Source organism: Podarcis erhardii (assembly GCF_964252035.2).
Source record: "Podarcis erhardii genome assembly, chromosome: 17".
In the NCBI taxonomy this organism is placed as follows: Eukaryota; Metazoa; Chordata; class Lepidosauria; order Squamata; family Lacertidae; genus Podarcis; species Podarcis erhardii.
In genome coordinates, this window is record NC_138515.1 from 9,168,355 (window position 1) to 9,189,078 (window position 20,724).

General features: G+C 44.6%; 1 protein-coding gene across 1 annotated transcript; it reads right to left on the reverse strand.

The window, feature by feature from the left end:
- Positions 1–181: 181 nt before the first annotated feature.
- Positions 182–20,338, reverse strand: AP1M2 (adaptor related protein complex 1 subunit mu 2). The gene is made up of 12 exons (XM_081845377.1): positions 20,150–20,338; positions 17,365–17,521; positions 16,237–16,304; positions 14,926–15,056; positions 13,615–13,762; positions 10,849–10,975; positions 9,657–9,799; positions 8,571–8,642; positions 7,392–7,550; positions 5,394–5,519; positions 3,875–3,950; positions 182–3,000 (listed from the first exon to the last, which is right to left on the reverse strand). The coding sequence occupies exons 1-12, from the start codon at positions 20,189–20,191 to the stop codon at positions 2,978–2,980; spliced, it is 1,272 nt and encodes a 423-aa protein (XP_081701503.1). The 5' UTR covers positions 20,192–20,338; the 3' UTR covers positions 182–2,977.
- Positions 20,339–20,724: the final 386 nt, after the last annotated feature.

The following is a 20,724-nucleotide window of genomic DNA, read 5'->3' on the forward strand; positions in this document are numbered from 1 at the left end:
ATCCAAGTTATGTTTACTCGTGAGTCATTAGAATCATAGAACTGTAGAGTTGGAAGGGACCCCGAGGGTCATCTAGTCCAACCCCCTGCAATGCAGGAATCCTTTGCTCAACATGGGGCTCAAACCCATGTTCCACCCAGCAGTGGTTCTCAAGCCTATTTCCTCACTTTCAGAATAAAAATTTGCTTCTGCCACACAGAATTCTTTTATTGATAAGAAATACATTGGGAAACAAAAACACACAACTCTTAGCAGTGCTTGATTTATAACACAGAGCACAACTATTTTATATTATGATCGTAGGACATCCAGAAATTATAAAACAATGCAGCTACAGAAGAATATGAATCTTTCCCAAAATAGAATATTGATTTTCCTGGAATCTTCCGGCCATGCTTTCCATCCTCCCCTGCCACACCCTTTGGGGAACCACTGCTCTCAGGGAGGAATGCACAGGGCTTGGAGCAGCATGCAATCCTATATACCTGCATGAAGTGGGCACCTGCCAAAATCTGCTGGTGAGGGCTTTGGCTCCCCTGCTTGCTGTGTTTAGCAGGTTTCTACTTGAACATAGATAGGAAGCTTATATAGTTGTACCTCGGAAGTTGAACACCTTGCGACTCGAACGTTTTGTCTCCCAAACGCCGCAAACCCAGAAGTGAGTGTTCTGGTTTGGGAACGTTCTTTGGAACCTGAACGTCTGACAGGGCTTCCGATTGGCTGCAGGAGCTTCCTGCAGCCAATCGGAAGCCGTGCCTTGGTTTCTGAATGTTTTGGAAGTCGAACAGACTTCCAGAACGGATTCCATTCAACTTCCAAGGTACGACTGTACAGACTTGGAACAAATCACACAGCAACCCCAAGACTAATTTCTTTTATTTGCACACATTCCTTTATGCAAGATCTAAGGTGGGGTTTTGCTATTTTGTTTGTTTGAGGGGAGGAGGACACACACAGATATTTTAAAGGCTTGAACCCAGGTGCCAGGACATTTTTTGCATTTGCTCTGCCACAGACCACTTTGCAGGAATTGGTTTGGGAGGCTTGCAAGTTTGCCTCTGAGCTACAGTTGGTACTGCTGGAGCTGCAGGGGAACTTAATCAGGCATGAACTGCATTATATTAGGGAGTGCCAAAATCCTAACAGGTGGAAGATTCTAGGACAGGCTTAAATTGGAGGCCTTTCTAATGCAATTACTTTCTGCCAACTTGTCGCTGCAGACCAACAAATCCTTTTCTGGGATTTTTCTCACTGTACCGTACTTAAATAGCATTCACTTTGAGGCAGCTTCACTACTAATGAAATAGATCTGTACATGGATCCACTTACATGCTGAGGCAGTGCTTTTTTTCTTTAAAAAAATGTTTAGGGGAACTCTCATTTTCCTACTCATATTGAAATACTGCCCCTCAATGAGGCCAAACTTAGATTCACAAAATATTTAGGGGTATGCATACCCCCAGAAAAAAGCACTGTGTTGAGGTATTTTTTCACAGTATAACCACATTTACTTTATCCACTTGCTTTTAGTGGCTTAAAAAGGGAAAGTTGGGAAACTAAAATTCCCTTTTCTCAAAGGGCCCGATTCAGGTTCAGGTTCCTATACAAATCAACAGTAGCTTCAGACTGTTTCTGTAGCAACCACATCACTGAGACAGGAGCAAATCAAAGGAAGATGGGTAGACAGGTTATCAGACTCTTGCATCCTAATTCTGTGTGTTCATACTCAAACATGACGTCACTGCATTAAATGGGGCTCACTCCAATATAAATGTGCATAGACTAGTATCAATAAATATCAAGGGGATTAATTGCTAATCAGCTGGACGTTCTCTTTTCCTGACCTTAGAGATGAAACCGAAGAAAGATTTAATAAGGGAAATTTGTATGTGGAGTATCTGGTTTTTCAAATAAACTGACTGAGAAGCAAAAGGAGCTCTGGAGAGCACAAATAGGCCTGAGCTTCAGCATTCCTCTCCAAATAATATTTGGTATTTTCGCTGTCAGGTGTCCAGAATGATAAGGTCCACTATTGTAAGAACTGGCCAGTTTGCTTGCAAGCAGCTCCACTTCTTGGCTGTAGTGAGGGTGCTTAGAATGAAGGAAGAAAGTGGAACAGAAAACCAAAGGAAATGAGGACTAATGACACACAACAGCGTCATGGTCACCCTGTTGAAATGGCCCAATTTCATTTCAACTTCTATTTACAGCTCATTGTGGTCTAAAGGACAATGGGAAGTAGTTTTGAGTCACAAATCTTAAAAATGAGGTAGCCAATATTCTCATCATACAATTAGGGAACAGACTGAGGGGGGAAAGGAGCTTGCTTGCAGCCACCCAGTGAGTTTGTGCCCAGAAGATCCTAGTTCTAGCTTCTACACACAATAGCAGGACATGCGTTCCCTCACCAGTCTCTCTCCTCACCAGTCTAAGGTGCAGAGCAACAAGGTGCTTGTGGGGAGCTCAGCTTACCTTCCAGGCTGAGCCGAACGCTACACTCAGGCGAATGCTACCCGCAGGTGAAGCCAAACGCATCTCCCCCTGATGAGAACGCCAAGCTAAACCTTCGGAGCAAAGCGTCACCACTGGTTCTGTGGAACCTTCTAAAGGAGGGAGGTTCTGAAAGAAGGCAAGGCACCTGGAAGAGTCTCTCCATCCAGGAGTCCTGGCAAGGCACATCCGGTCGGCGTTTCGCCACAGGTAAGTCCACTGCCACTCAGGTAGGGAAGCAATGCTGGTACCATCTCAGGCAACAACAACAGAGCCATCATTTCCCCCTTAAGGCACTGGGCAAACCAGCCCAAGAATTGTTGCCAAATCGAGCTGTGGTTGGGCAGAGGAGCAGGGTGGCATTTTGAGAGAAGGAGGACACACACACACACACACACAATATTTGCTTCAGAGAGTGCCAACAAAGGATTCTTGGACCATTCAGGCTTCTTCATTCTTGATGGTGTCCAGCTCTGCAAGATCACGACTAATGTGTCCGGAGCTGGTAATCTGGAACAAAAAAGGTAGAGACTATGTTAGGCCTGGGTCGGGCCAGTAAGGTTATTGAAAGTTCTGCCTTTTCCCAGAGTAGCTGTTATGCCTGTAGGAGATGCGGAGCGATCAGGACAGGCAGGAACGAACCTGCAAGGAGGGAGGAACATTTAGCAACGTGCTCTCTCCAGCTCTCAAAAGTTTCTCGTCTGTGAAATGGGAACACTGACAAGCTCCCCCACAGGGCTAATAGGATGGTGGAAAGTGGCCAATACTGTGTCAATTAAAAAAAGGGGGGGGGGATTTTTCAGAGATTGAGAAATCCGAATAATTACAAACCTGTATTGCTTCTCTCTTGGGTAGATTCACAGCTAGAATTGCGAAACATGTAGGCGAAGAACGAGCCTTGCTGAAAGGGAATCAGCATAGCTTCCGCACAGGGAAACTTGGGACAAGTTTTTTAGGGGGAATTGTTAGACATGGTCATGGTCTGACAATCTAAACACTACACCACATTGGCTCCAGCAGAAAAGGATTGTCATACAGGTTTTAGTACAGTGGACGCTCGGGTTGTGAATGTGCAGACCCGCCGCTGCACGTTCACAACCTGCAGTGTTCGCAACCCGCAGTGGCGGGTCTGCACACGAGTGGGTTCCAATTCAGCACTTCTGCGCATGTGCAAAGAGTGATTTGGTGCTTCTGCGCATGTGTGACCCCCGAAACCCAGAAGTAATCTGTTCCGATACTTCCGGATTTCGACGGGTCCGTAACCCGAGAATACGCAACTTGAAGCGTCTGTAACCCAAGGTATGACTGTACACGGAAAGTGCTCAGCCAGGGAAAGCCAATGTCTGTACAACCTGTATGCAGCTGAGCTTCCTTGACAACTTACCCCCACTCTGGGTGATGTAGCGGACCCAAGGCAGAGCCTGGTACCCACTCTTCTCAATTATCTTCATGTACCGCACCTGGGTTAGAGGGAGGAGGCAGAGGAGAGGACAATATCAAAGGAGGGCATCCGTCAACCTCCTCTAAACCACCCATCGCCAGCTGGTCACAATGAAAGGCACTTCGAGTCTATACAACATCTTGGCAACTTGAGCCCGGTTTCTGTTCACATCCTGAAGCAAAGTTCTTAACCTGAGGCACTATTTCTGGGTTAGTAGAGTCTGTATGCTTCATATGCTTCAATATGTAACCTGAAGCGTATGTAACCTGAGGTACCACTGTACAGACTCTGCTAACCCAGAAATAGTACCTCAGGTTAAGAACTTTGCTTCGGGATGAGAACAGAAATCGTGCTCCAGCAGCGCGGCGGCAGCAGGAGGCCCCATTAGCTAAAGTGGTGCTTCAGGTTAAGAGCAGTTTCAGGTTACGTACAGACCAGAACAAATTAAGTACTTAACCCGAGGTACCACTGTATTAGTTTTCAACTTTAAAATACAGCATTTTCCATTCTTTTACAGTAGTTTATTTAGACGTCCCACCCAGCGGTCCATGACAGTCCTTCATAAATCTTACTTAGCTGCATATACATTAATTCCTTCACCTTCTTTTCCACATTCTCATAACCTTTATATGTTGTCAACTGTTGGTCACAACGTATCCCCTACCTGGAATTTATATTTGAGGTCCACTTTTGGTAAATATTCCCCTAAATACTTCCACTCCTCGTCCGTTCGCAGTGTATTCCCTCCTATCACCAGCAGGAGCCATTGAAACAAGTTCAAATATTGGACATCCAGAGAGTTTAAATCCTCAGCTACAGTGTAATCGAGATGCCCCTTTCTTATGCAGCTTTGGGAAGAGAGTTTGAATAATTCCAAGAACCATTTTACAGTGGTACCTCGGTTTACAAACTTAATCCATTCCGGAAGTCCGTTCTTAAACCAAAACCGCTCTTAAACTGAGGCGAGCTTTCCCTAATGAGGTCTCCCGCCTCCGGTGCCCTTCTACCAATTGGATTCCGTTCTTAGACCGAGTTCTCAAACCGGGACACTACTTCCAATTTTGCGGAGTTCGTAAACCGAATCGTTTGTAAACAGGACTGTTCTTAAACCGAGGTACCACTGTATATCAGCAGATCGTAGCTACTTGCTCTTAACATGTACAGAGTATGGGTAGGCAAACTAAGGCCCGGGGCCTGGATCCGGCCCAATCACCTTCTAAATCTGGCCCACAGACTGTCTGGGAATCAGTGTGTTTTTACATGAGTAGAATGTGTCCTTTTATTTAGAATGCATCTCTGAGTTTATTTGTGGGGCATAGGAATTTGTTCATTCCCCCCCCCCCCAATATAGTCCGGCCCCCCGCAAGGTCTGAGGGAGAATGGACCGGCCCCCTGCTGAAAAAGTTTGCTGACCCCTGGTACAGAGCCCCACTTCTCCATCTTCCAGTCAACTCCAGCTCACCTGTATCCCAGAGACTGTGAAGTAAGGGATCTCAAAACGGACTGAGATGGGCGGACGTCCCTCCAGCTCCTCATTCTCAACACTGGGCAGCCCAAAGTGGGCTCTCATCAGGTACTCCTTGCCACCCTGCAGAGCCAAATGCAAGAGAAGGTAAGGTCTTCTTCTTTAAGTCAATGGTTATGCAGGCCAGCCAATGCAACAACCTGACCCTCATAACCAAGAAATGTACAGTGGTGCCTCGCAAGACGAAATTAATTCGTTCCGCGAGTCTCTTCGTCTTGCAGTTTTTTCGTCTTGCGAAGCACCCCTATTAGCAGCTTAGCGCTATTAGCGGCTTAGCGGCTATTAAAGGCTTAGCGGCTTAGCGGCTATTAGCGGCTTAGTGGCTTAGAAAAGGGGGGGGGAGAGAAAAAAACTTGCAAGACTCGCAAGACGTTTTCGTCTTGCGAAGCAAGCCCATAGGGAAATTCGTCTTGCGAAGTGCCTCGAAAAACAGAAAACCCTTTCGTCTAGCGAGTTTTTCGTCTTGCGAGGCCTTCGTCTTGCAGGGCACCACTGTAAATGAAGTTCATCAATGGTCACAGGAAAGGCGTAAGAAAATCCACCTTGGCATTTCTGGAAGTCCTTACGGATCGCATCCATGTGTGTGTTTGTGTGTGTTTTTAAAATGTATTTTTATAAAAGATTTCTTAGTTTACAAAAGTACGTGCATTGTCTCTTTTTTCAAGTTGCATTTTCTGTGGATCTGTTTCATTTGTTGTGAGACATTAGTATCACATGCAGTATTAGGTTGGGAAGAAAAGGGGGGAAGAGGGGAGAATGGTGAGTGGAGTGGGGTGGTAATGCTAATAAATAATAATAATAATAGCAATAATAATAATATATTTATATTTATTATTTATTTATTTATTTATTTATTTATTTATTTATTTATTTATTTATACATACCCTGCCCATCTGACTGGGTTTCCACTCTGTGCAGCCACTCTGGGCAGCTCCCAACAGAATATTAAAAACATGATAAAACATCAAACATTAAAAACTTTCCTAAATAGGGCTGCCTTCAGATGTCATCTAAAAGTCAGATAGTTACAAGTAGGTAGCTGTGTTGGTCTGCTGTAGTCGAAACAAAACAAAAGAAATAAAATAAAATAAAAATTTTTTAAAATCCTTCCAGTAGCACCTTAGAGACGAACTAAGTTAGTTATTGGTATGAGCTTTCGTGTGCATGCACACATTTATCTGAAGAAGTGTGCATGCACACAAAAGCTCATAGCAATAACTAACTTAGTTGGTCTAAGTTGCTACTGGAAAAAAGTCAGAGAGTTGTTTATTTCCTTGACATCTGATGGGAGGGCGTTCCACAGGGCAGGCACCACTACCAAGAAGGCCCTCTGCCTGGTTCCCTGTAACCGCACTTCTTGCAGGGAGGGAACCACCAGAAGGCCCTCGGAGCTGGACCTCAGTGTCAGGGCTGAACGATCGGGGTGGAGACACTCCTTCGGGTATACGTCTATTCTTTTACTTAGTGCATGTGTGGGGTTTTGCATCAGTGTCACTTGTATGGGTTCTCTTACTATTCGCGTGTTGTACTTCCCTAGTGGTGAGAGAGGTTGGGGTGGCCAAGGGTGTGGTTGGTTGTCTTTGGTTGGCTGTAGTGAGATTTGTTTTTTTGTTTGAGTGGAGGGTGGGTGGGTGGGTGGATTTTTTGATCAGTTGCATTCATGTTTTCTCAAGGTTTGCTGGCACCTACGGGCAGGGATTCATGAGCAACTAGAGCACACTTAATAGTGGAAGCTCTTGACCAATACCAACGGCTCACCTCTTCCACTGCCACCCAACAAACTTGCAGGAGCCCTGGACCATGTAACAGAATTGCCCCCTTCCCAAATGCAATGGAAATGTCCTGGAGTTAAACCTGCATCTTTGAAATCATCTGCAAAACTCAGAGGACAGAATGGGGAAGGAGATTTGTGGGAAAGGGGGCGTCTCTCTCACCGGGAACGACTTGATGCTCCAGACGACAACATTCTTCTCAGGCTGGTATTTTGCACTGCCGATGCTGGTTTTGAACTTGGGCGAGTCGGCATCACTCGGGACCGGGACACATATCTCTACTCCATTGGCCACCGATTGCTTCTTGAATTGGCCCTTTGCCTTTCCGAGAGGGAGAAAGACAGAGAGATGCTCACAACAGTCTGCGTTTCACCCCTCCTGACTCCATCTCTGCCATAAGAGGAGGCGAGCCAAGGTACATTCTACCACATGTGGTGGACATGTAAAATAGTAAAAGAATTCTGGGAAATGATATAGAATGAACTGAAAAAAATGTTTAAGATAACTTCTATCAAAAAACCAGAAACCTTTTTATTGGGACTAATAGGAGATGAAATACCGAAGGAGTTAAAAAGACTGTTTATGTATGCAACAACAGCCACAAGAATGCTTTTTGCCCAGAAGCGAAAGGAAGAAAAAATCCCAACCAAAGAAGAGTAGATAACCAAGATGATGGACTATGCTGAAATGGCAAAGATGACCGAGAAGATCAGACACCAAGACGATAAAAAATTTAGTCAAGAGTGGAAACAATTTATAGAGTTTCTTATTTTATTTTTTAAAAATTTATAGAGTATCTTAAAGACCACTGCAGATATCTAAAAACGTTAGCAGGATTGTTATAACACTTATAATGTAATATGACTTAAGTTTTAAAACGGTGGATACAAAATGAATTTGAAAAATGTAATTAGATGCAATAGAAGAAATAGAAAAAAATGGAAACCAGGGGAGGGTGGGAGGGAAGTCTGGGGATTTAAGTAATCTCAGATGTGTATAAATTGAAAATGATTTAAATGTATATGAATTTTGTCTAAAAAATGAAAATTAAAAAAAAAATTAAAAAGGGAGAGAAGGTGAGCCAAAGCAAGCTTTGAACCAGGAGGGGCAGAGCTCATCACTGCTTTAGTGCTCCATGGAAGACTGGGAAGTGATCTCATTTATCCAAAGCTAATACAAATCCCGCTTTTGGATGATCTGGAGAAGCTGTTAAGAGTGAACAAAATCTATAGCAATAAATACCCAAATATATTGTGTCCTCTTTATCATGTGTTTTCCTCTAATCACCCTTATTATGGAAGCCTTGGGTAAAGGGTCGCAGTATCCCTCAAAGAAACTCACCTTCACCATAATCTCCACTCGGCTGTGAGAGAACTTCTCAATGACAGACTCTATCCAGATGAGGGGCTTCACCTTCAAGCAAAGAGAGAGAGAATCTCATTCCTGGGGTCCAGAGCCTCCAGCAGGTTACAGCCAAAGAACAAAAGGTTAATGGGAGGTGTGTCAGGCATGATGAAAGCTCAGAACACCTACAAATCCTGTCATCTCGGCTTAATCAGTCCTGTATATTTGAGAAATCTTGTGCCACCTTGGAGCAGCCAGGCAAAAGACCCTAAGAACCAGGTCGGATTTATCTTGCATTCACCAAATAACTGTTATCATCATCATTTGGTGATTGCAAGATAAATACTACAAATAGTTACAGTATTTTCCTATTGCTTGAAGAAGTGCCAGGGCAATAGGACACATCTGATAGGAGGAGAGAGTTTCATAGCTGTCAACGTTTCCCTTTTCTTGTGAGGAATCCTATTTGGAATAAGGGAATTTCCCTTAAAAAAAGGGAAACGTTGACAGCTATGGAGAGTTTTGGGACCGACCATCCCTGGCCATCCTCTGAGCTTTAACATTTAACAACAATGAATTCTATTAACTGTCATGTTGGGGGGGGGGGAGATCTGAGAAAGAAAGCAATGCCTTTTAAAGTACTGTGGAAATGTACAAAATGATGGGATTATTTCTAGTGTGGTTTATCCAAACAGTGCCATAGTACATATATAAGATTGCTGTTCCACATGTTTTATAGCGGCAGAGAATAGATGTCTCAATATATAGAGAATCAGCCAGCTGCAACCATGAGTGGCTCAAGATCTGAAGATAACACACATGGCTTCCTCAACAAGGAACCAGTTTGTCAACTGGGCGTAATTCCCGCTATCCTTCTGCAAGGAACTTTCTCTTCCCTGAGAGCATCAGCCTATAGATAAGTAGACAAATGACCTAGCTGGGCATGAATCATTAAGAAAAAAGCTAATCTGGGAAAATTAGGCAGCTACTGCCTCAGTGCAACCATGCACAAAGGAGTTGCCTCTGTACCCAATGAGATCACCATGGCATCACTTTTTCCTAGGGTCTGAATCCCAGACTAACCTGTGTGTTCAGCCGATAAGACATGAGCTCAAAATCTCCATCAGGTGGGATAAAGGAGATGGTCCGGTCATTGTCAAAACGTGACAGCCGCACACATTGATGGAACTTGACATCTTCCAGCTCCACAGACTTATTTTTTCCACCTGAGAAGTCAGAAGTGTGGCTGTCACAATTGCCCAGGGGATAGCAGGGGAGAGACTACGCTCTAGCCAGAGAGAAACAGCCGTCTGCCCTTGTGATTCTTGGCCTCTCAGTGTTGAAGGGTCTCTTTAAATTTGAAGGTTCATTATTGTTCCACAAGATGTGTATTTCTTTAAAAGCCAGAGCAAATAACATGACCTAGTTTTACAGCTGTGAAGCATAGGGCTTTAAAGGTCAGCACCAACACTTTGAAAAGGAGATTGTTTTTTTTAAAAAGTAATTATTAAAGAACGCTCTGCCACAAGAGATTAGGGCCCTGCGGGACTTGAAATCTTTCCGCAGGGCCTTCAAGACAGAGCTGTTTCGCCAAGCCTTTGGCCAGGGCACAGCCTGACTCCCTCCTTTGGCAATCTTCACAGAACTCTACCCAACGGTTGCCATCAATTTGATTTGAAGTAATTTTTTAATGAAATGATTTTAAAATGTTGTCTTTATTTTATTGTTGTTAGCCGCCCTGAGCCCAGCTTCGGCTGGGGAGGGCGGGATATAAATAAATAAATAAATAAATAAATAAATAAATAAATAATAATAATAATAATAATTATAGCCCTCAACTTTAAAACACAAACACCCAAAGACTGGAAGCAGCAGAAATATGTGAGTATTTGGCAGAAAAGAACACAGGCTGTCCATTCCCAAAACACGAGGTCCACATTAAAAGTTACCAGTAAGTTAATGACGAACGAAAGAAACTGCATTTTTCATAGACACACCCAGATGTGTGGGTGCTGCTCTGGTGTTTCAGTACAGAGAGAGAGAGGCCCCCCCAAAAATGCACCTGTATGAATGCTACTTTTAAAAATAAGCTCCTGGGCTGAAATTACACCTTGTCTACATAAGATGAAAAACCACAACAATAAGCAAAATCTCTGCTGTGTTCCCCAGCCAAATCTAGTGTCATTCAGCCCAACATCTCTTGCTGCTGGAGGCTCTCTCTGCCCAGCCCACCCAACTGTTGGTGCTCCTGCCTTCAGGGCACTGGGTGGCTTACGTCCTGTGATCTCAAAGAGCACCCTGTCGTTGAGGCCCAAACGCAGCTCTGGCATGCCGGAGAGGAAGACCTTCAGCTTGATGGAGCCCACAATCTCACTCAGCAGGACACTCCCATTGGCATTAACCTGGAAGACAGAGCAGGGTCTGAGTCTTGGGGTCACAACTCCTCCCCTCTCCTCTCTTTGCCTGGAAGAAGGGGGGCTTCTCCCTCCTGTCCCTGATGACAGCCAGGCTGAAACTGCAGCACCAGTCTTGGAATGAGCTAGTTCAGTTTAACGCAGTTTGCTGAATTAGTTCAAAAATCTCTGAACTATGCCTCATAGTACACGAGTGTTTTTAGTGTTCTGTTGGAAGCCACCCAGAGTGGCTGGGGAAACCCAGCCAGATGGGTGGGGTATAAATAATAAAAAAAATATTAATTAATATGATTAATTAATACAATTAAATTAATACAATTAATTAATGCAATTAATTATTACAATTGATTAATACAATTAAAATTGTGGAAACCATTTGGAAATAGTATATTTCTGAGGTTTGATGGCTCATAGCCCCCCCCCCCACTTTTTTTGGAGTAATACCATAAAATTACATATCAATAGAAAGATAATTTAATGAAGAATGTAATGCAACAAAGTTTGTTCAATTATCTGTGTTCTATCAAAAGTTATAGCCAAATAACCAGAAAAAGGAAGCACAACTTGCTTAGGTTGATATGCAGGAGCTTCCCATCATCTGAATGCAACCAATGAGCATGAGTGTTTAGAGAGATAATCACATGTTATGATTACAGATAGGTAGCCGTGTTGGTCTGCCATAGTCAAAACAAAATTAAAAAATTCCTTCCAGTAGCACCTTAAAGACCAACTAAGTTAGTTCTAGGTATGAGCTTTCGTGTGCAAGCACACTTCTTCAGATACACTGAAATTACACTAAAATTACACTAAATTACACTAAATTACACTATTTCCAAATGGTTTCCACAATTTTAATTTCAGTGTATCTGAAGAAGTGTGCTTGCACACGAAAGCTCATACCTAGAACTAACTTAGTTGGTCGTTAAGGTGCTACTGGAAGGAATTTTTTAATTTTGTTTTCACATGTTATGAGTCGTCAAACCTCAGAAATGCACTTTTTCCAAAAGGCTTCCACAACTTTGGCCACTAGTGTAGTTCCCACAACTGCCGAGTGAACTGAATGTAAATTGTTCATTTTGAGGGAGAGCTTTTAAATGTATACTTAGCTTCAGGTTCAATCTCCTACATGCATTTTCTACTGATTACATTCTTTGGGCTTTGAAATTTAAGGATCATAATTGTTGGGAATAATAAACCAAACAATTCACATTCCACTGTGTTTTCTTAAGCATATTTTATACTTCAGCTCAGCAGCATGTAACATTCTGAATGCTGAGGGTAAAATAATTTGGATGTATTTGAACTGAACATGAACAGAACTAAAGGGACGAATATAAACTGGAATTCGTTCCTTTTTGGACACCTTGAATTTGAATTTAAACTAGTCCCTTTTAAAATGGACTTTCAAAGCCCAGGGAAGTTACCCACCAGTACACAAAACATCATGGAAACAACATTACTCAGTACTTAGATGTGCTGTGTGCAAACTAAAATCCTATATGAGTGAGCAGACTAAGGCATATCGGATCTGCTTTGTTTTTGCACTAGAAACCAGAGATCCTCCAACTGGATCTAGGTGCAAACTGGGTGTAGAGAGAGAAACAACACACAAAATTAAGGAACATGCTCAGCCCAGAAGTGGATCAGTATTAGAACTGAGGGGGAGAACCATAAAAGTCACTTTGTGCTCCTGGGGGTGGTGGGAAAGGTGGGATATTTGTATTGCAGGGGGTTAGACTAGATGACATTCGGGATCCCTTCCAACTCTACAATTCTATGAAATGCACTAAATAAATAAGGTAAAGGCAAAGTGACCCCTGACCGTTAGGTCCAGTCGCGGACGACTCTGGGGTTGCGGTGCTCATCTCGCTTTCTTGGCCGAGGGAGCCAGCGTGCAGCTTCCGGGTCATGTGGCCAGCATGACGAAACCGCTTCTGGCGAACCAGAGCAGCGCATGGAAACGCTGTTTACCTTCCCGCCAGAGTGGTACCTATTTATCTACTTGCATTTGGATGTGCTTTCGAAGTGCTAGGTTGGCAGGAGCTGGGACCGAGCAATGCTCTAATTATAAAGACTCTACACGCTCTAATCATAAAGAGAGAGAAATCTATTCCTGCCCTTCATTTCAGCAGAAAGGGGCGTGGAGCAGCTTCTGTTGCTGTTGAGAAACCCAGAAATCGCCCAGGGATCTCCAGTAGATCCCGAGCTACCTTTTGCCCACTTTCCTTTTCATCTTATCATCATCTCTTCCGTGCTCGTTTGCTGTCGAAGCTGATGCTCTAAGAGGAGAAAATACTGGTTCAGGGCAGATCACCGCCATCCCTGTGGGAGCACCACCGTCACCAATGGAAACCAGCATTTCTCTCAAGGGAGACACACACGGCCTCCTCTGAGCAGCTGCCAGCGACACATCTTTCCTCCTGCACTCTGCTGAGAAAGGCCAAGCACCCGAGCAACTTCACACCATGAGAGTTGATGCCCATGTAATACTTAATTGAAGGGAATTCCAGTGGGGCAGACGCCACAAGACAAAAGGCCATGCCAACTTTTTAGGCTTCTCACAATGTTGCCCAGATCCCTACATACCTAGGTGAGCTAGATGGACCCACATTTCTGCAATAACTCACCAGCAGATTGACAGATTCAATGACATCAATGAAGACTTCGTTCTTCTTATATTTGATTCCCTCCGACCTCCAGGAGACTGCATTGGTGACGGTGGGTGGAACGCGGGATTTGCCCGTGTCGAGCTTGTTGCCTTGCTGAGTGATGTACCTGCAACAGGGTGAAGAGGGGGTGAGATCAAGATCTAGAACTGCCCTCATAAGATGCAGTCGTTCCACCTCCCAACAAGCACACCTTTTCAAAGGATTGCAGGGGACTGTAAAGAGCTCCTTCTGCTATCTAAAGCAGAAGCAGAATCTCAGCAAAACTTCACATTGCCTGGACTGAAATGCCAATTCAGAATAAAATGAATGTTTGAAGCATTGATAGTTCAGATTTTGACATTCGCTTCTGAGCCCCCCAACACTGAAATTTAAGTATCTCTTCAGACCTCATTTTCCCCAAACTGAGGCCCCCTCAGAAATAAAGTTTGGCCCAAGAAGAATGATTAACATATGAATTTAACATTTGAAATTTTACAAATGGGAAACATTTTGTCCCACTTGAACTCCTATACTGTACAGTGGTACCTTGGTTCTCAAATGCCTTAGTTCCCAAAGTATTCCGGTTTTCGAATGTTATTTCAGAAGCCAGGACGTCCAATGTGGCTGTTGGCTATTGTTTCCAGGGTGCCTGCACCAATCAGAAGCTGCACCTTGGTTTTTGAACATTTTGGAAGTCAAACAGATTCTGGAATGGATTAAGTTTGGTGCTTTTGTTTTTGCTATATATGTTGCATTTATGTTTTTGAGGCTTTTTCAGTTAATTTGTTTTTGGGACTGTGTGGAACCCAGTTCAGCTACTGATTGACTGACTGTGGAAATGGATAAAAGCCCCCCATCCAAACAATGACTATCATCAGTGCAGGTAAGTGGGGGGGGATATATTTTTTATCATCTACAATACTGTCTTATTTATTTTATAGTACAGTACATTGATTATTGCTTTCATTTTATGGATCAATGGTCTTGTTAGATAGTAAAATTCATGTTAAATTGCTGTTTTAGGGGTTGTTTTTCAAAGTCTGGAATGGATTAATCCATTTTGCATTACTTTCTATCGAAAAGCACACCTTGGTTTTGGAACACTTTGGTTTTGGAACGGACTTCTGGAACGGATTAAGTTTAAGAACAAGGTAACCCTGTATACCCATCCTCAGCACCTATAGTTTTCAAATCCTGTTAGGTCATTCATTTGCACAGTGCCAGAAAGAGGTAGAGGAGGAAAGCTGGGGGGAAAGAGTTAGGAGAAGGGGAGCAGACCAAGTGACTCACTCCTGCAAAATTTTACTATCTGTTGTCTGGGGAAACCCAAAATCCATAAGCTCATCCAGCAGTTCATACACAATGACAAAATTGTCGCGGATGCTCTCTTCTTCCAGCTCTTTGAAATATTCAGAAAAGACCTGACAATGAGAGAAAGAAAGGTTTGACCCTACTGGGTTTTATACAGAAGAGGTGAACCCCCCCCCCCAGCCCAGGGGTGAAGATCCTAGAATTCTGCAGCCCCAATACCCAAATTCCAGAACTTTGATCCATCTACATTTGGCTCAAGTGCATCTTTCTTGCAGAATTCCCAGTGTGAGATTCATTAGTTATTGGGAAAGGAAGATAGGTGGGCCTTTCTGGTATGCATAGGGGGCAGAGAGTTGGTTTCATATGGGTTGCTATACCCCCATTCCAGCCTTGCCAGATGGCGACTTCTACTTCAGATTTTCCCAAACATCTGATAAGCAGCACACTTTTATTCTGAAATAAAATGGGAGGTAAATCCAAAGTAAATTGGATTTACATTTAAAATTCTTAAGTGTAAGAGTGTTATTTTAAACAGGTTTCCATTGGTGCTAAAATGTTGGAGTTTTTTAATTGCTCTGTTATTTTAATTGTTGTAAATCAGAGATGGGGAACCTATGACTCTCCAGATGTTGCAAGCTACAACTTCCATCATCCTTGTCTATTTGCCATGCTGGCTCAGGCTGGTGGGAGCTTCTGGAGGGCACAAATTCTTCACCCCTGCTGCAAATTTTATAAAACCGTGCCTTGAAGTTATTACCTTTTAACAAAACTTGAGAGTGAATACACTAAAAGACAGCACACAAGTTCAGTTTTCAAAGGCTGGAATCTATGGGGTAGAGGAAGCCAGTTTTTTATGCTACGAAGGGCAAACTGGCCTTTCATCCCTGGCCCCCAAAAGATACTATCAGGGTTTGTATAGTGCCAAGATGAAACCAAAAGCCTCAAGATCATTTGCGGGGAGGACGGGGTGCCAACCTGACAAAAATATTGGGGGACCCCAGGTACGCCCTGACCCCCCACAATCGATCACATGATGCAGTGGACACACAGCATTTGAATGGCAATGCCCATCAGCTTTGGGGCCCCCAGGCCCCATCAAATATTTTATTGGGGGGGGCGCGAAGGGATCTCAGCCCCCAGGAGTTGGCTCCTATGGGGGAGGGTGTGTGTTGTCTGCATGCTACTCCAGCCAACAGAATAACACAATGGGGAACTCAAAGATAGCATCAGCCTTTCCTATCTTGGTGCCTATTTCTTCTTTGTACGTCTAAAAATGGCTCCTTGACTCACCTCTACCACTTTATAGAGAAAAGAATACACTAGTGAGGCATTGGCATTCTTCATGGTTAAGGCCACCACTGCACAAAAGGTTAAGGGTAAAGAAAGAAATTTCTGAACTGCTGGACTAGAGACTTGGGAATGGTAGGGAAGGAGTATTGGCTTTGGGGGACTCTAGCCAAAATAGAGGACATGGCCACCAGTGCCAGGTAGTAGGTGAACACTGGGAGGCACAGAAACCCCATGTGGATTTTTCAAAGGTTAAGTTTCCTTGGACTGGATCTTGCACCAGTTTGCAGTTTTCCCATTTTGGGACCAGCCTTTCAGCTCTCAACCCAACTCATCTCCTAACATGAGGCTTCTGTCTAGCCAAAAGGATTCTGCACATGCTTCATTCTTGCCCAGGGGTCAGCAAACTTTTTCAGCTGTGAGCCGGTCCACCATCCCTCAGACCATGTGGTGGGCTGGACTATGTTTTGAAAAAATATATATGAATGAATTCCTATGCCCCACAAATAACCCAGAGGTGCATTTGAAATAAAAGCGCATATTCTACTCAGGTAAAAACACCAGGCAGGACCCACAAATAATCCAGAGATGCATTTTAAATAAAAGGACGCATTCTACTCATGTAAAAACAAGCTGATTCCTGGACCATTCGTGGTCCGGATTGAGAAGGCGATTGGGCTGCATCTGGCCCCCGGGCCATAGGTTGCCTACCCTATTCTTGCCCTTTCTCCAGCATTCCAAAGAAGTTCAGAAATGCAGGGCCTGCAATCTCCACTTCGCTGAAACTTAAGGGCACAGGGCAAGGCTAACTGAAAATAAACTGCCAACATTATATTGCTGTTATACAAATCTATGGTGCAAATGGATCTAGAATACTGTGTGCCATTCACGCAGCATATAGACTGTGGTGCTCCCTCCCAGAGAAGGCAGTAATATTCTCCAAACTTGGATGGCTTTAGAAGACAAATTCATGGAAGAAAAAGCTATCAAAGATTATTGGCCCTGCAGGCTATTCTCCACAGTTGGAGACAGTAGTGTTTCTGAATCCAGTTGAACTTGGGTTTTGCCCCTCACAGGGGCTGCAGCATCCCACCCCCCTCCCTGGAATTAGCTCAGGTTCTGAAAGGATACAGTAAATGTTGCTGTGCTTGATCCATAGGAAATGCACTTTCCCGCGGGACAGGAGTGGCGTTAGGGCACTTTCTTCCTCCTTCTGCATCAAGAGCGGCATGAAGTAGTCAATCTCTGACATGTTCACATCTCCTTTGTAGTTGCGGCTGATGAGGGGCTAGAGGATGGGAAAGAAGCTTAAGTCATGCTAGCCTTGCATGGCTGACATTGAGACAACCATAGTGCGTTGCTCACGTTATTACTGATGCTTCCTCTAAGTAGCATCATGTATGTCATTCACCCACACACTGTTTTCCAGGCAGGAGATTTAGACTGGGACCCTTTACCCACATACCTGGGAGTAAGCCCCATAGAACTTAATAGGACAGACATCTGAGTAGACACTCTTGAATTCTGCTGTTAGACGCAAGTCTTCAAGGTTGCATTCTCACGCTGTATTCCCTGGCCACATATGTGAGTCATAGCACATCCCAGCCAAATAAACAATAGCTCTTCTCCACCTAACGGCCTTTAGGTTCTCTCTTTTGTGCTTTTCAGAGCCGGCTCTGCCATTAGGTAGAAGAAGCAATTGCCTCAGGTGACAGCAGCCACAGTTTTAACCATTCACCTCTGTGGGAGAACAGAGATGTGCACCACAAACCTCTCATATACCCTCTAAACTTGCCAGCTGCTGTCAGGTGCGATGGAGGAAACTGTACCCCTGGCACAGCTGAAGTAAGATTCAACTGCCATTCTGGCCAGCTTCTCTATGTGGAACAGGGAGGGAGGCAATATCGCCCTTTGCTTCAGGCAGCAAATGGTCTTGTTCCAGCCCTGGTCTTTTTCATCCTTCGACGAAGTTGTTATTTTAGAGATGTGGTGGGAGGAAAAGGAAAGTGCAGCTGTACCATAATATTCCCAACCCCCAGAGCTATCTCTGTCATGGACCAGGCTTCCCTTTCATGCCACACTTATTTTAAAAAATGTGATACTGTACCTCCATGATCTTTCCCGCACAAGATCCTATTCAAAATGCAGTGCATAAACTCAGCTTTGTGTAAGATAGGGGGCACCCATCACCAGAAGGTTCCCCAAGTACTTCACTTACAGCAAACTCCTATGAGTTAACTACTCCAAAAGTAAGTTCCATTGGGTTCAGCTGGGCTTACTTCCATGAAGGTAGGTATAGCAGTGCAGCCTTAATAGTTGTTATTATTATTAATGATATGCATGTAGATGAATTTTTGGATTGTTTAAAAATGCTTAATCAGAGTATAACAGCCCCTTATGTATATTTATTACCATGCTATTACAGAAGGGGATGGGGCAGTGATGCAGACAAACTAGTATCCCTAGCTAACAGGACCAGTGGTCAGGGATGATGGGAGTTGTAGTCCCAAAACATCTGGAGGGCCAAGTTTGCCTATGCCTGATGTAGACTGTCGTTTCCCTAACAACATGTAGTAAAGCTATAGCTGCGCTGAGACTTGCATTATTACACAGTACACTGGTACCTCGGGTTACAGATGCTTCAGATTACAGACTCTGCTAACCCAGAAACAGTACCTCGGGTTAAGAACTTTGCTTCAGGATGAGAACAGAAATAGCATGGTGTCAGCGTGGTGTCAGCGGGAGGCCCCATTGACTAAGTGGTGCCTCAGGTTAAGAACAGTTTCCAGTTAAGAACAGATCTCCAGAACAAATTAAGTTCTCAACCCGAGGTACCACTGTAATTGTAATTGTTAATAAAATTGCTTTGTGGGGGGGATTCTATAAGAACGGGGGGGGGGGGGGAATGTCTGAACAGTATTAGTATGCTTCTCATTCCAGTAAGGAACAAACGGAGCAGCCTAGCAAATAAATCTGTTTGTCACCAATCTCCTCGATCTTGTGTTCAGATGTTGACTTTTCCATTCAGATTCTTAACTGCTACCTTGCGCTAGCTCTGATGCTATTCCTCTCTTCCACAAATTGGCTTGCTACTGTTCTGCACCTGCCATCAACTGTTGTTGTTGTTGTTTTGAACGGGTAGCAGCAGGCAGTTCCAGTGTGCAAAGCTTATCACCGAGAAAGCAAATGTTTATTCCAGTTTCTGTTCCTTAAAGTGATGGGCTCAGGGCTCATTCTGCTTTCCTGCTACAGCTCTGGCCCTGCTCTTTCACCCATTTGAAGCAACCTAGCTGGTCGAACAGGCTCCCTGACGCAACCAGAGCCAGCAGGATGGCAGCAAGCAGGTCCACACCTCCGGGAACAACATTCCCAGGCTGCCTCCGTTCACTAAGCGGTCACAATTTTCAGACCACTCCTCAGCCTAGAAAAGGAGGGCCAAAAAGAATCTCCTCCACACCCGCTGCAACAGGAAAGAGCCTGCGATGGAGCACCAACAAGCCCCAGCTCTGGGATAGGGGATGCCAGCCAGACGCAGCACAGGTGGGCCCCATCTCCCGGAAGGTGGGAGCTGCAGGAAGAAACCTTGGTACCAGGGCCAGGAGCACCCATCGCTCTCCTTGTGCCCAGAGGCAAAGGTGGCCTAGCAGTTAGAAGGCACAGCCAGGCCACCTGGGTGCTACTCGATTCCCCAGCTGGTCTCAAAAGGCTCTAACTTCTCCAGGCTGAAAAGTGAAGAGGGGGATAAGGGTACACAGTATGAATGGAAGTCTGCAACAGGTAACACCCAGAAACTTGGATCTGGCGAGCGGAAATACTGGAGGGCGTAGAGAGAAGGGGGAGTTATTTGGGAAACTTCGCCTGGAGGGTGGCGGCTGCTCTGCCCCACCTGAGAGGAAGATCTGGGGGTCACACTCACCTTGCCTTTCAGGTCAAGGATAAAAACTGCCGAGGCGGACATGCTGCTCCTACTTCCTTCTCCTCTCCTTCGCTCGCTCTCGGCAGCCACCTGGGCTAGGTGAGGGCGCTGCGCCTACAGGTGAGCTGGGCTGCCTTAAAGGAGAGGAGGCGGAGGCAGCAGCAGCAGCAGCAGGAGGGTGTGGGATAGAAGTCCTCCGACAGAAAGGAAGTGGGAGGACAGACGTCGCAGTTTCTCTCTCTCTCGAGGGGCCGGACAGACGTGTGCACGCGCGCAAGCGAGTCGCCCCATAGGATCCCAGCCGAGATCCCGATCCCATGTGAAGAGAGGTTGGGAAGCAGAGGAACGCCCCGTTCTGAATTCTCTTCTCGGTTTCCCCATAGAATCCGGATGATGAGTTGGGTTTAGTTTGGTTGGGTTGTAAGTGCTCTTTGGGTTGCCCTGGGCAAGATAAACAAATTTAATAAATAATAATCAATAACCATAATGATGATGGTGACATGGGCGTAGCCAAAGAGGGGCGCCCCCCCTAAATCAAGTAAATCAATAAAAATACTTAATTAACTGAGGTTCTG

What these genes read in the sequence shown, in the direction of transcription:
- AP1M2 (XM_081845377.1), bottom strand. Translation starts at nt 20,191, where the DNA reads ATGTCCGCCTCGGCAGTTTTTATCCTTGACCTGAAAGGCAAG. An exon ending in CTTATCGGCTGAACACACAG is followed by an intron (nt 8,643 to 9,656) that starts GTTAGTCTGGGA and finishes CTTTGCTTGAAG; the next exon opens with GTGAAGCCCCTCATCTGGAT. An exon ending in GAGTGGAGATTATGGTGAAG is followed by an intron (nt 7,551 to 8,570) that starts GTGAGTTTCTTT and finishes CCTCTCGGAAAG; the next exon opens with GCAAAGGGCCAATTCAAGAA.